The sequence below is a fragment of the Strongylocentrotus purpuratus genome, unplaced genomic scaffold (genome assembly GCF_000002235.5).
Source record: "Strongylocentrotus purpuratus isolate Spur 01 unplaced genomic scaffold, Spur_5.0 spur5_scaffold_13, whole genome shotgun sequence".
Lineage (NCBI taxonomy): Eukaryota > Metazoa > Echinodermata > Echinoidea > Camarodonta > Strongylocentrotidae > Strongylocentrotus > Strongylocentrotus purpuratus.
This window is the reverse complement of record NW_022145598.1, coordinates 25862348-25877210: the sequence shown is the minus strand read 5'-3', so window position 1 is coordinate 25877210 and position 14863 is coordinate 25862348. Positions and strand designations below refer to the sequence as shown.

General features: G+C 39.8%; 2 protein-coding genes across 2 annotated transcripts; one reads left to right on the top strand and one right to left on the bottom strand.

Moving 5' to 3' along the window:
• Positions 1-1996: 1996 nt before the first annotated feature.
• On the top strand, positions 1997-2486 carry LOC373351 (histone H2b-2). Its single transcript, NM_214556.2, is given in 2 exon segments — positions 1997-2442; positions 2444-2486. Coding segments are annotated over 2 exon segments (435 nt in total). The 5' UTR covers positions 1997-2019; the 3' UTR covers positions 2456-2486.
• Positions 2487-5774: 3288 nt separating this feature from the next.
• Positions 5775-14482, bottom strand: LOC100890040 (lysosomal-associated transmembrane protein 4A). Its single transcript, XM_030983248.1, has 6 exons — positions 14227-14482; positions 11836-11968; positions 10365-10579; positions 9293-9400; positions 6796-6882; positions 5775-6192 (listed from the first exon to the last, which is right to left on the bottom strand). The coding sequence occupies exons 1-6, from the start codon at positions 14317-14319 to the stop codon at positions 6115-6117; spliced, it is 714 nt and encodes a 237-aa protein (XP_030839108.1). The 5' UTR covers positions 14320-14482; the 3' UTR covers positions 5775-6114.
• Positions 14483-14863: the final 381 nt, after the last annotated feature.

Sequence of the window (14863 nt, the reverse complement as noted above, 5' to 3'; positions counted from 1 at the left end):
TTTACTATTGTTTAGAAAACCTGTGGTCACGCGTCATGAGTATACAATAATATTCTGATCCGCCCCCCCCCCGGAGAAAGAGAAAGTGGGTAGGTGAGTGAGAAAGAGAGAGAGAGAGAGAGGAGAGTAGGGTGGGGGCTAAGACTAGTGTGGGGTGAAAGGGTGAGAAGGGCTTTCAAAGTCAGAAGAAACTTGGAGGCATGCAGATTCAGGAAAGAAGAACAAAAAACTTGAAGAAAAATAATGGACGGGGGAGTTAATGTTTACCTTAGGAATCCTGGATCCAGGCGCGGATCCAGTGGGGGGGGGGGGGGGGGGGGGGGGGGGGGGGGGGGGGGGGGGGGGGGGGGGGGGGGGGGGGGGGGGGGGGGGGGGGGGGGGGGGGGGGGGGGGGGGGGGGGGGGGGGGGGGGGGGGGGGGGGGGGGGGGGGGGGGGGGGGGGGGGTGGGGGTGGGGGGGGGGGGGGGGGGGGGGGGGGGGGGGGGGGGGGGGGGCGGGGGGGGGGGGGGGGGTTCAGGGGAGGGGGGGGGGGGGGGGGGTGGGGGGGGGGGGGGGGGGGGGGGGGGGGGGGGGGGGGGGGGGGGGGGGGGGGGGGGTGGGGGGGGGGGGGGGGGGGGGGTGGGTGGGGGTAGTGACCCATTTTTTTTTTTCCTCAAAAAAATTTCAATTTGCCCCCCCCCCCCCCCCCCCCTTGAGCGCCAGGGCCCCCCCCCCCCCCCCCCCCCTGGATCCACCACTGCCTGGATCCGCCATTGCTCGTAGTCTGGGCCTAATGAGTCATGTTATTGGGACAAACAAAATATTATTATGTTGTATGATGTAGCTTGAACAACAGGGAGGAAAATCCTAGAACTTAGTTTCCCTTAAAGGCACATTGCCATACTTGTAGCTACTTGCTCCCCTCTATATAGAAAACTTCCCCAATCGGTGCCTGTTGGTCCCCCATGATCCTCTTTTTCTTATGTTAAATGAGAGCTGAGTTAATGAGATAGCCACCTGTCACGGTGACCTCGATGGCTCGCTGTGTGGTTCTAATCCCTTCTTGCCCAGTAGTGGTGACGGTCTTTAAAGTGCGCCTCGATCAAACCCGATCTTAAAAATTCAAACCAAAATGGTTCAAGGTTCTGGACGCGTCTTTTTTTAAACAGAGGCATCCTAGCGCTGCATTTTAATATTGATACTTTGCGTCCGGGTACGGTATAAGCCCGTGGGGGGGGGGGGGGGGTGTCACTCTACACGGGTGCTACCCAACCGTGTCCATCAACCTCTGAAATGGACCCTAATGGCGTATTGCACCTTTTCTGAAATGGACCCTAATTAATGGCGTATCGCACCTTTTCCGAATGACCCTGATCAAGGAGCACTAATATTTAATAAGGGAAAGTCCCTTCCAACCTTTTCACCCTTGTTCGAATTACGTCATACAACATTTATTTTGTCCCGGCTTTTCATTTCTACGTAACATTGCCGAATTCTAGAGGTCGTTCGTTGTATATCGTGTTTTAGTGCGCTCAGTTGCTTTGGTAACTCTGCCCATACAGCAAACCAAAGAACCTGGACGTGTTAATCTTTATTTCATGAAGCCTGCACTTGTCAGGAATTAGAAGAAGAAGAACCCCCTCCCCCCACCCTTCTAAAAAAAAAGAGACAAAGACAAAAAAATTTCATGATAATAAAATAGCAAGCGCTGTTAATACAAGCACGGATCGGACGGACCGAGCTTGGAAGCAGTTTTATGCAAATTCACCGCGCTTGCGGTATTATGCAAATACATGTTCAGTACACTATTTGGGCGTGGCTTGAACTACGCGCTCGCCGGTTCGGTCCTTAGTTTGCATAACCAACCAGATCCTCTGATTGGTCCAAAGTTTTCGCTAGGTCATAATCAGCGTGTGATTGGTCAGCGCAAGAAACTCATGAGCATTATCCGATCCCTTATTTGCATACCATATGTAATAAATACGAAACTTTCTCCATTGACCTCATAGTTGTCTATTCAGCTTCATCTTAACCGCAACAATGCCAAGAAGTCCGTCCAAGACTAGCCCGAGGAAGGGTAGCCCTCGCAGAGGTAGCCCTAGTCGCAAGGCTAGCCCCAAGCGTGGTGGCAAGGGAGCAAAGCGAGCTGGAAAGGGAGGTCGTCGTAGGAATGTCGTCAGGCGTCGCCGCCGTCGCCGAGAGAGCTACGGCATCTACATCTACAAAGTGCTGAAGCAGGTTCACCCCGACACTGGCATCTCCAGCCGTGGAATGTCTGTGATGAACAGCTTCGTCAATGATATCTTCGGGAGGATCGCCGGAGAGGCTTCCCGTCTGACTCGCGCCAACCGACGCAGCACGATCAGCAGCCGCGAGATCCAGACTGCTGTTCGCCTTCTCCTCCCAGGAGAACTGGCCAAGCACGCCGTGTCTGAGGGTACCAAGGCCGTGACCAAGTACACCCACCTCCCGTTAAATCCTCGGTGCAGCCATGCTGTAACAAAACCAAACGGCTCTTCTCAGAGCCACCACATTTCCAAGAAAGAACGAAAGAATAACTCTTGTGACTTGGCTTGCCCAGTCTCGACTTAGATTTAGAAGTGTCTCTTTATACGATGACGAGTAGATCTAGATCCAAGTTCTAGTATTCTAGATGGACCTCTCTCTAGGGCCCAGGGGCTGCGTGACTGTCTGAAGTTCTGTTTTTTTTTTTATGTTGAAATCTGACAAATAGAATAACGACGTCTCCACATTTTACACTCGATACAGAAAGCAATTCAACATTCTTTTGAGCCTTTAGTTTGAGTAATATTACTAGATCTAGATCTAGATCTACACATTCAATCGACTATTTCCTCCCCCCCCCCCCCTTTCTTTATTCTTCCCGATTTTGTTTCCAGTTTTGTTACTCAAAGGGGGGGGGGGGATGTTGGATGTCTTTTTTTTTCATTTTTTTTTTTTACCCCCGAGTCATCTTCTTTCTTTCTTTTTTTTTTACTCGAGGGGGGCGTGGTTGAGGGGGAAAAAACGCTGTCTGGCCCCGATTCAGAATATAGGTCTAGATCTTGAGTCTAATTGTGCAATTTTTGGGTCAAATTTGAACCACTTTAGACTAGCTATCATGGTTGATGATAGATTTAGGTCTAGATCTAGGCCTATATAGGTCTAGGCTGATGCCTTAAATTTAATCGCAACAAAATCATTTATCTTGAATAAAATTGAAATCTGGACAAGAAACTAAGATGCAATTTTTTAATTTCAATCCAGACTCCCTCGCCTTCCTTTTTGAAATATGGAGAAGAAATAAGAGGTAATCGTACTTTGCCCAATACTATTTATGTTTTTAATCAGATTTAATTTGGCAAGGATGTAATTTTTACTTTTAATTGATTTATTTCATCTTTTAATATTTGTTTTGTTCTTCTGAATCATTATTTTAAAATCTGTATTCTTCAGTGGTAATTAAGCGAGTTGGTCAAGGAGGAGATGGCCCCTACCCCACCTCTAAAAAATGATGCTTAATTACGTTTTTTATTTATGTAATTATTATTGTTTGTTTTTTTTGTCGTAATAAATGTGTATCAAATATGTTTCCATTGGACCAGAATAAATGAATGAAATACTAGATCTATAGGTCTAGAAGGTCTAGATTCTAGACTTCTTTATGTTCTGTTGCTTCCTCAGGAATAATACAAAGTCAGAAAATAATTATTTGAAGTCTTGTACTCTAAACTCTTTATGTATAAAATGATGACTATAATTCTAGATCCTTCCTGTGAACATTCCCCCCCGCCCCCACTCCTATACCTTTTTTAAAATTGATATTGTGAGAGATGTGTACCAAATATGGAAAAAATACTTTAAATTTAGGGGGCTACTATATATTAAGTAGCAATAAAATAATAAAATAACACTCTTTAATTTATTTAGCATTGAACTCTGCAAATATTGGGGGCTCTTTTGGCATTTCGGGGGCTAATTCGCCCCGAGCCCCCGTTGTATTTTTTTCACTGACCTACATGTTAAAAAAAAAGTATGACAAAACACAACTGAAACACAAAATGTCTATGATTGAAAGGTAATGTTATTATTGATAAATGTTTATTAAGTGACAATAAAATTTGCGCAAAATTTAGAATGAAAAAAACAAACAATTGTTTGCTAGCGTTTTTACTGCATTTTACACAGGTACGATGTATGCGCATGGAACCATGGTCATATTTCAGTGACATTTCAATTCCCCCCCCCCCCCCCCCCCAAAAAAGTCATTCCTCTCCTCACCAATTGTATCCCCTTTTGTACTGGGATAAAAGAACAGCTATACATTTCAATGTACTCCACCTCTCGAATGATAAATGTCTGTCTACTCTTTGTATGTTGGTTCCTTCCCCCCCCCCCCCCCCCCTCTCCCTACATGTCAGCGTTTTTCCAGTTAAACATTTTTTGCTGCACCTATCAAAATTACTTACATGATAAACACAATGTGACCTATAGGACAATTATACAAAACGTGCTTGTATCAAGATAACATTAGTTTTTTCTATCTTTAACACACTAATCCCATATCCATTGCCATTATATTAGAGTAGCTCTGTCAAAGTTATTGAAAATCTATAAACAATTTCAAACGGTCGGTTTATCACTTCAAAATGATGATTTGACAAAAACACAAGCCGAATCTATTCAACATCATTGAGCCATGTATATTGCAACTAAATGTAGACTATATCGCTAGTAAAAAAAAGCCCTTTTAGATATTTCTTACATAAAGTACATGCAACAACACTTGTTATTGTTTGATTATAGATGTCCAGGTGACATTTTAAAGTACAAATCACTTAATTTCATCTGCGGTGCAATGTGAAATACATGTATGTGCTGCTTGTCGTTACTGTGCAGAGGAATTTTAGATGGTACACAGATCTAAAAAGAATATTCCATATACAGTATATGAGAAGAGATTTTTATAGGAACAATTAATAATCACACAGCAATATAATCAGTAAAGTATGAGTACCAATATCATAATACCTTTTTGATGTACACAATATTTTGACTCCATAGGCAAACTAAGTACTTATTACCCTAATTTCCTGTAAAAAGCATATCACCCTTGTAAAAAACAGCTACCAATATCAGAAAAAAAATTGTGAAGACAAGGAATACATATCAAAGACATATCATATAACTCTTAAACAATAAATTACAAATAATATATAAATCAATTTATAGGTCTAATCAAGTGTCTGAATAGAAGTTGAAACTCTTACTAAAATCATGCATTTGTAGGCTTCAGACCTTTATATTGGATTTAATCAGTTTCAAAATCTGTTTTATGGTGATACTCTTACACATGTGACAATTCCATTGATTTCGAGAAGAAAAAAATCCTGTGATTGAAAATGAAGTCAAATACCCTTTTTTTTTTTCCTTAATCAATCATTTATTTTGTACCATAGCAGTATCAACACAATTGTTTTCCAAATGCACTTCAAGCATGAACTCAAATTTTGTTATCTTCTTCGAGCAACTTAGCTCTCTGTTTTCATTAATTAGACATTCCCCCCCCCCCCCCCCCCACTCTGAAAAAAGAGGGTACAGTTTCAACTTCTATTCAGAAAATGCAAGTTTCACCCTTTTACATATAATTAGAATGACATCTTAGCAACATCTACTCTCGCTATACAATCCGAGTAATATACAGTTGTTAGGCATTTGTTACATATTTATTATTAGTTTCACAGCTGAATCTGTTTGCAATTTGCAGTTTCCTACCAGCTAAAGCCTTTCTTTTGTTGGTGTGTTTTTGCATTTGTTTTATTATTACATTGATTTCATGCATGAAAACCTGCTTTAACATGGGATGAAAGATAATCATTATTTTCCCCCAATTTTTCTTTATTCTTATCAGACATGATTAATTTGATTATAATTTTTTAGACATTAGTATCCTATTTTTCGCCAAATATGAAAGATTTCCTTGGATTCTTTCTTTTTTTTTACTTTTTTCATATTTTTTTTTACTACATCAAGAGCTTGATTGTTGCCAGTGGTAGGTGTTGTTGCTCTAGTGGTAGGTGTGGTTGCTCTAATGGTAGGTGTGGTTGCTCTAGTGGTAGGTGTTGTTGATGTTGCCTATTCCTGGTAGGCTGGTGGTGGTGGAGGCTTGTCTATCTTTATTTTGATTGCTTCGTCATAAGATGGAAGGAGTGCCTGGAAATTGAAAATGAAAAGCAAATTATTGAATCGTATTCCCCCTATTTTCATCATTTACGATCACAAGTGTATATATGCAAGGCGATGCTTATTTGAGAAAAAAAATACTAATATATTTTCTTCTTCACTAATTAACTGCAATTTTTGATTTTACAATGAAATGCATTTTCTAGTTGACATATTGGCATCCACTACTATATCCTGAAGAAATAATTCATAGCCAAATGAAACATCAGGGACCCGTTTAACAAAGCATTTTTTCAATGACAAATGAAAAAAATCACTTACAAATCGGCTGGTAACCAATCAGAAGCAAGGATTTCAGTAGCTTATCACAAACACTGTCATATGTCACCGATGACAAGTTTTGTGAAACGTCCCCCCCCCCCCCCAAAAGGTTTCTTGCACGTCTGAATATCAATTTACAAGTATGACCGACCATATTACCAGTTTGTTTTTCTTCTAATTCTAATTCAAATTTCAGTGGTTCAATTTCGTGGCAGAATGGCATCTTTTATCAAGGGGCAGAAAGATGATTGATTTTCCCAATTTTAATCCACATGAATAATTCTACATTACGAAAGTTTGAAAGATATTTACCTCTGTGTCAGGACACTGACCAATTTCCTTCAGCTCCATACTTGCAGTGTGTTTGTAGCAGGCCCAGATACATGCAATGCAGTAGAACTACATACAGGAAGATTTAGTACAGTTGGAGAGAGAAAGAGAGAGAGGGGAAGACAGACAGAGACGGAAAGACAGACAGAGAGAGAGATAAAGAGAGAGAGGCAAGGAGAGAGAGATACAGAGAGACATGGAGAGACAGAGAGAGAGAGAGGCAAGGAGAGGCAGAGAGAGAGAGACAGAGATACAGAGAGACATAGAGAGAGAGAGAGAGAGAGAGAGAGGCAAGGAGAGACAGAGAGAGGCAAGGAGAGACGGAGAGATATAGAGAGACACGGAGAGACAGAGAGAGAGAGAGAGAGAGAGGGAGAGACACAAACATAAAATCAATTCAGGTTAAATGAAATATCAATATGATAAGGTTGGACAGGGCAAGGCCATAACCATTTATTCATTGATCTGGACCCTGTACATTCGGATACTGTACTACTGTGCATGTACCTTGTTCATGTACATTGTACATCAATATCAGGAGTGGATAATGTCATTGTCATTATGTACATCATTGCATCATAATTGGGCAATAATCTTGGACTTGTACCAGTTAATGGCCATTTTGATGGTCATTTATGAATCTAGAATGAAAAAAGCTGATTTTATGATCAGATTGCATACAGTAATTACTGGCAATGAGTGAACATCACCAAAAATCTATTATTAAAAAAGGTGATCATCCTTCTGTCATGCCAAACTGCTTTGACAAATTCTTTTACATTCTGGCACAGTATAACTGCTTTATTCATATATTCACACATATTCATAAAACTACCCGGTACTCAAATTTACTACAATGTGACTATGCAGTATACAGTATGGTTTCAATGGGTGCATCAAACAGCCACAATAGCATTTCCCATTCATAAGCACTAGATCTATGCAGTCTGATGATCTGATAATTAAATTACTAACTTCCTGTCACTCAAATTTATGTCAGGATTTAAGTGCCATTATATTAAAAACTGATGTCAGTACCCCCTTGCATTCCTCATTAAGGAATTACAAATACATTGTGAATGTAGTATGGCAATATCGTCTGCTGACAGCAAACAGGGCAGTAATATCATTTTGAGAGTCAGGGGCAAATATGTTGCCTTGTACATGACATGGTTTTTACTTTTTAGCATAATATCAGCCTCTAGTGACATTAAATCAGAAGAATTTTAAAAAAAAATTAGAAAACAATTGGTCAGCGATTCACTATAAATCACTATGAAGTGGTGAAAATCGATCATCTTTTTAGAGGCAGAAATGAAGGAGAAAAAAAATTGAGTATTTTGGGGACTTGATCAAAAATTAAGCTCATTATACATTTGTAAATTTAGTCTGAGAGGTTAAGCTCATTAACTCCTAATAAATATGGTTTAGTGACACAGTGAGCTTAAACAATATCTTGCTGTGCCTATATATTTTTTTTATTTTTTTTTTAATGAAAAGAATACACCTTCTTGAGTTCTCGTTTTACACAATATGTCATGATCTCTCAAATTACAACTTTCGACATAGTGAGAGATAAATACATGGATAGCCACAATGGTATCTCTAGCAAAACTGTCCCCCAAAGAAATAAGATTGCAATGATTAAATCTCTGAGCAAAAACAATTTAGAGAAATGTGCATGGCTTTAATCAGAAAATCTAGATTATAAAATAAGATTAAACATACACATGTAGGTCAAATTCAATAGTCCTGTACAAAATATCAGCTGCCACATCTTATTTGTTTTCATTAATGAAAAGGGATAATTATATTCTCTCGACCTTCCCTAAATAAGATAGATGACGGTTCAAATACTTACTTTACACAGGCTTCACACATAACTAGAATGTTTGCTGGCAGTACATAACAGATCAAAGTGATTAGCCTGTATAAATAATTGTTAGAACAACTGAACAAAATGTCTATTTCCATGTAATCTGCTAATATTAAAGGGATTGTTTAACAATATTAAATCCGAGATGCACGGCCCTACATGATATCAGTGTCTGTGATATGGTGTAATATTGAAGCCCTAAAAAATTGCGCTTCAAACTGATCGAGAAGTGCCTCAATAAAGTGAAAACCTTAGAGTGACCGGTTTTACCATGCTTGTTTTTCCCCAATAGACAGTAGTGCTATGAAAACTGTTTGGCAAACGCAAAATTTGATTTCGATTTTCAATCATAAATATCTTGGTAATCAGACATCAGGCGATCGGCTTGTAAAAGTCATGGGGTCCCTGATTGACCTAAAGGTTTATACATGTAATTATCATTGCAGCATGAGCTAAATCAAGGATTTTTTAAAAAGGATCTAAGACAAAGTTACCGGATCCCTTCTGAACTAGAATATATTTCCCTGTGGTCTTACACATTATCATATTTTCATTTACCTACATGTAAACTGTCTTATGAATATTCTAATAATGGATGCTCACCTTAAATAACATAATCCCCAGGAATAGTGCCAGAGCGATGAATGTAAAGACGGGTGATTCAATGTCATACTTGCTGACGGGTAGGTTCTCCTTCCAGTGCATGAATTCCTGTAGTCAAATATAAAGATGAAAGGCAAGCTGAAATGTTAGAACTTGAAAAGGTACCATAATTTAACTAAAGTGATAGTTACATGTAACATAAAATGCCGCAAATTCAAGGTGTTTATAAAAGCAGCAAGATAAGTACCATAACCTACTGAAGTGCAATTTACATTGTATCTCCAAGAAATATTTTGGCATATCTACTGTACATCACCTCTTTTTATTTTTTTCTACATGTATTTAAATACAGAAGAGTAAATTATTAGGATTAGTTTGTGTGGAAACAATACACAATCATTTTTCTCCCAATTTTTTTTTTTTTTTTTTTTGGGGGGGGGTATTATACTGAAAAATTTTCATGCATAATGTGATGAAAGAAAGGACTTTCAAAATAAGTACCCTCCATTCCTAATTTCCTACTTTCTAAATACATGTAGTATAAAGGGATTCAGTGTGACAACATCAAGATCAAAAGAAAACTGTGCTCTTAAAAAAAAATCAATTCAGATTTTATATCATTCCTACATGTAAGTTCCTCTTATATTATTGGATCAGTAAAATATATGTATGTGATGTATAAGAATAAGCAAACTGCTATTCCCAACAACAATAAATAACAGTAATTTCTTGCTTCCTATTTTTTAAGGTCCTATAGATGTAGGAAGCATAGTAGAGTCGATCATATTTGCAAAATGAATAAAAATGAACATAAAAAAAAAAGACTTTTTTCAACTGACATCTCACTCTCATGTTTGCTTTGGTTAAAGCCCATCTGTACTAGTTTGGCCAGGGGGGATTAGACCTCCTTGCAAGGTCACTGACAGGTGGTTATCTCATCAAATCAGCTCTCAATTTACATAAGAAAAAGGGGATCATGGGGGACCAACAGGCACCGATTAGGCAATGTTTGCTATGTAGAGGGCGCAAATAGCTATAAGTAGTGCAGTGGGGTTTTAAGTTTGGTACTTGCCTGGTTGTAGGGGAACTTGGGGCTATCCTCGTAGTCAAAGTCTGGGTAGTAGGACATGACTCCGATGCAGGTGAGGAACGTGATGAAGAAATCAAAGAGCTGGAGGCAGAAGAATGGGAGGATGTAACCGGACCGGTACTGGATGATGCCCTTCATCATCATGGTGGTGATGAGGAGGAAACAGAAGACAATGACCAGGCCAACACAGTAGTCGGCTGAAGACAGAGTCAAAGTGAAAAATGAAAATCGTAAGACGTGTGAATCACTGAGTTGGTTGTGGAAATTTGTTAAAATGTGGAAATTTAACTTTTAAGTTTACATTTACATGTACATGCACACGTATGATGCAGTACATGTGTAGTTTGTGTACATGTACATGTTATGTACCACCACCCCCCCCCCCCCCCCCCCAACAACAAAAAAACAAACAATGAAGCAAAATATGACAACATTGAAGAAGGAGGCACTCGATATATATTTCTGTGTCTGGTAACACTTCATGAGAAGTGAGAATGGTTTGGGATCTGGATCGTTTGCAGCGACAAATTTTTCTTCCAATATTTATATAATCCAATAGATAACATGACAGAGCTTAACATTAGAAAGTGCCTGTATTATGAATGACATGAATCTTTGCAATAACATAACAAAAGCACAAGAAATTAAAGTAATAATAAAAAATAAGCCACTTCATATACCATGTATAGAGGCCTGGTGAAGGGGGGGGTGGGTACAAGAGTTCAAGGTGCTATTCCCATTACACTTCATCTTCCAAACCCCACCAATCCTCCCATGTACTTTGCTTCATCTATAAATGACATTTTTTTTTGTAACCACTTGTTTACCGGTAAGTACAAATAGTGGTGTACCGGGTACATTCCTGTCTGATCTACATAATTGCTCTGTGTTCGGTGAAAATGGAAAGAATTACATGTACACTGCACAAGTAAACACTTTGTGATGAACATCTGTTGGTACTTCTGGGATTGATTTTCATGCACCCTTGAGTTGGTTGAAGCACAGGTGTTGCTATTTGTTTGGTAATATAATGATACAATCAAAATACAACTCTGTACATGTTCATGTACATGTAGTCAACCTAAACTACCGGTACAGCAATTCATTTTGGGCAGGCAAGGCCAAATACCTGCCAATGTACTTGTACATGTAGATCCACGTGTTGCAGATGAACAATATTAATTTCTCCTTTCTCTTCACTTCTTCAGTAACCATTTTTGAAAGGTATAGGCTAACAAAATACTTCTTCAGGTTTTTTAAAAGAGATGGCAAAACAAAGGGTTTTTTTTAATGACTCATATCAGCCGTTTTTAATACATGTCTTATGTTCCCCCTTTTGGCAGCCCAGGCCCCAGGGTAAATCAGCTACTCAGAATATAATTCAGATTAAAACCATCTCTATGAATTAGGACCAATGTATTTCCCCGGTACATCATCCGTACATGTAACTCACATGCATCATGCTGACTGTTAAGACTGAGTGGCGTTTGTGGTGGGTCCTGTTCATCCAAGTCGATGTTCATTGCGTTGTCGCCTCCCCTCATGATCATGGATGCGATCAGGAGCATGGCGAACATTTGACCCATCTGGTGAGAGTTGAAGAAGAGAGAATTAATTAATTAAAATCATATCACTAATATTCATGCTAAATTATAATTGACATTAATGAAGAATAATAATTGTAAATGGGGGAAGGAGAAAGTTAGGAATAGAGTAAACGACACATAGATCTGCATGTACACTGTACATGTAAGTACCGTGTAACTGTAAGAGTAAGAGGTCTTGAATAACAATAACAATTGGAACCAGCTTAAAGATAAAGACCAGTTATGGTCATGCGATTGCATTGTGAAAGAAACAGTGTGGAATCGATCAGAAAAGGTTGACCATCTAGCATACTGCAAGGTTCTGGAATCATCAAAATGATAAGAGATTTGGTCCAGTCTTCGTAAAGTTACAAGCACTGTACACAGAAAGATGTATATGGGACTACGCACACGTGCGCGACACATGCATTTATCTCTCACACACCAATAGATAAACTAATTTACCAAATATATCAATTACTAGGCGGTTTCCCGGCAAATTTGTTATCATAACATGTATTAGTCAAAACATATTCTTTCACATGATTGGTAATAAAGAGCTTCCATTTCATTTTTTGAAATTGGGGCATTTCCAATACTGGTCTTTACAGTGTAGACTACCTTTATTATATTGCCCACACTGGCACACTCACCCTGTTAAATTCAAAATAACCTTGACGCCCCCCCCCCCCCCAATCTACAATTAATCCACCCTAAAGTGACCCTATCCGCACCTCCAGGTAAAACTCAGATGACTATTTTGGAGGACCAACAGACAAAGTACCAAGTACCAAAAAGTACACCTTCTTCTTCTTAGTTGATCCCTCCACTGTTTTGGAGATTCCTGGAGTCCAAATAAAGTAAATGTTTTATAATCCGACCGTTAGGAGCTTTGGAGAGTCTTAGAACGAGAAGCATCAATTTTGTGTAGGAAAAAGAGCGATAGTAGAAGTAAGTTATTATGAATTTCGGAAGGCAAGCATGGATGCGGGGGTAACAGAGTAGCAGGAGTAAATTGCTGTGGGTCATCAACAACATATAGGTTTAGACAGATGGGATAATCCACGAGGCATTCCTTGACTTTGCTGATGAAATCCTGACGGAGATGAGCCAGGCATGAGCAGACTCCAACAAAGTGCTCCACTGTCTCATCGTTGGTTTTACAAAGGGGGCATGTAGAGATAGGCGATTTCTTAAGCGTGAAAAGACGGCATTGTGTCAAGTAAGGTGCATGTGAGTAATTGGGCTCTCACTATAATGTATAAGAGCTCTTCGGATGGGAGGAGATGATGCAATCTTTGGATATAGGAGATTTGCAGAGGGTAGAGTGATATTTATCCAAAACTTGAGAGAGGACTTAGAGTGGATTCCTTGTAGAGTATTGTGTTTTACCACCAGGATGACTTTGTAGTTGATCATCCTTTTCCATGTTGAGTAGAGGGGTGGGTTCGAGACGAGGCTTTGGAGGTCTGGAAGATCATACTTCCTCAATGCCTCTTGAAGGACCAGTATTGAGGGTGTATGCGTTTTTGAGGGCATCTAGGAATGTTCTGAATTCAAAACGGCTGTGATCAAGCTTGATGAGTTGACCTAAAAGCAAGAGCCTACCAAGATCAATTTGCACTGAGACTGGCAAGAGGTTGGTGAGCAGGTAGACAATCTCATCAGCAGCAGACTTCGGCACCCCTAATATCTGTTTGGCAGTAGGCAGTACCGCACACAAAATTCAAAATCCACTTTAAATGGTCCGGAGTCTCACTTCTTATAATCATAACGAATGGTCGAACTTCAGGACTATCATAAAATTATCAAAATGTCATGCCTAAATAAATTCATAATCATATTCATGTCGATGGGATTGTTCTTGTGAACTGGTTATTGGTTGGCAACTTGGCATTCCGTCATTTCCAAACATTAATCACAGTTCACATGCGCCCCTCCCTCCCTCCCTCCCTCCCTCCTCCCTCCCTCCCTCCCTCCCTCCCTCCCTCCCTCCCTCCCTCTCCCTCTCTCCCTCTCCCTCTCTCTCTCTCTCTCTCTCTCCTCTCTCTCTCTCTCTCTCTCTACGTATGCAACATGGATAATGCCAAAATATTTGTGAACAAATTAGCAGTGAAATACTTGTATATATCAGTAGCTCCACGTGAAATAAATGTTATTCTCTTCAGCACATCTTTTCAATAAAATAAAGGTTCATCATATCTAGGTCTAGACAATAGACCCTATTATATATTGTCTTTGATGTGAAATGAACTTACCAAGTGCCATAATCCGATGAGTATAGATCCCGTTCTCACGTCCAAACATAAACAACATGCCGGAGCACTCGGTGTTCCCCACCTTGTTCTCATGATTATTGCTCAAAAGTCACGTCACAAGCAAGGAAATGGCCTACACCATCTAGAAATACAGAATTTCTAGATCGAACGGTATATAAAATACTAAATAAACGATCACAAACTAATGATAATTTTAACTGGAAACCACTGGAAATGTACGGGGTACGGTTATCACAATGATAATTTCCGCAATAAAGTTGTGTATGTAAAATACGTACACGTTCTGTAATTATACGCATGTTATTATACATGTACTGTACTGTATGTTGTTGTCATTGAGGAAGTAGTCCCGCGCGCTGCGGAGATTTTCTAAATCGGCAGCTCGATGAAGAAACCATATTCATGCGCTGAGCATAATGTAACGCCAGTGCAATAGAGGGGGAATGATCGAATATTATCCCGTACTTTTTATCCATTCCTGTTGCCTTTGCTTGAAAGTGATGATAAACCTCTTCTACCAGTGAAATACATTGATGATAGTGATGATAATGATCATGTTTGAATGAAGGGGGGAAAGGCAGGCGCGGATCCAGGATTTCTTAGGGGAGGGGGCCCA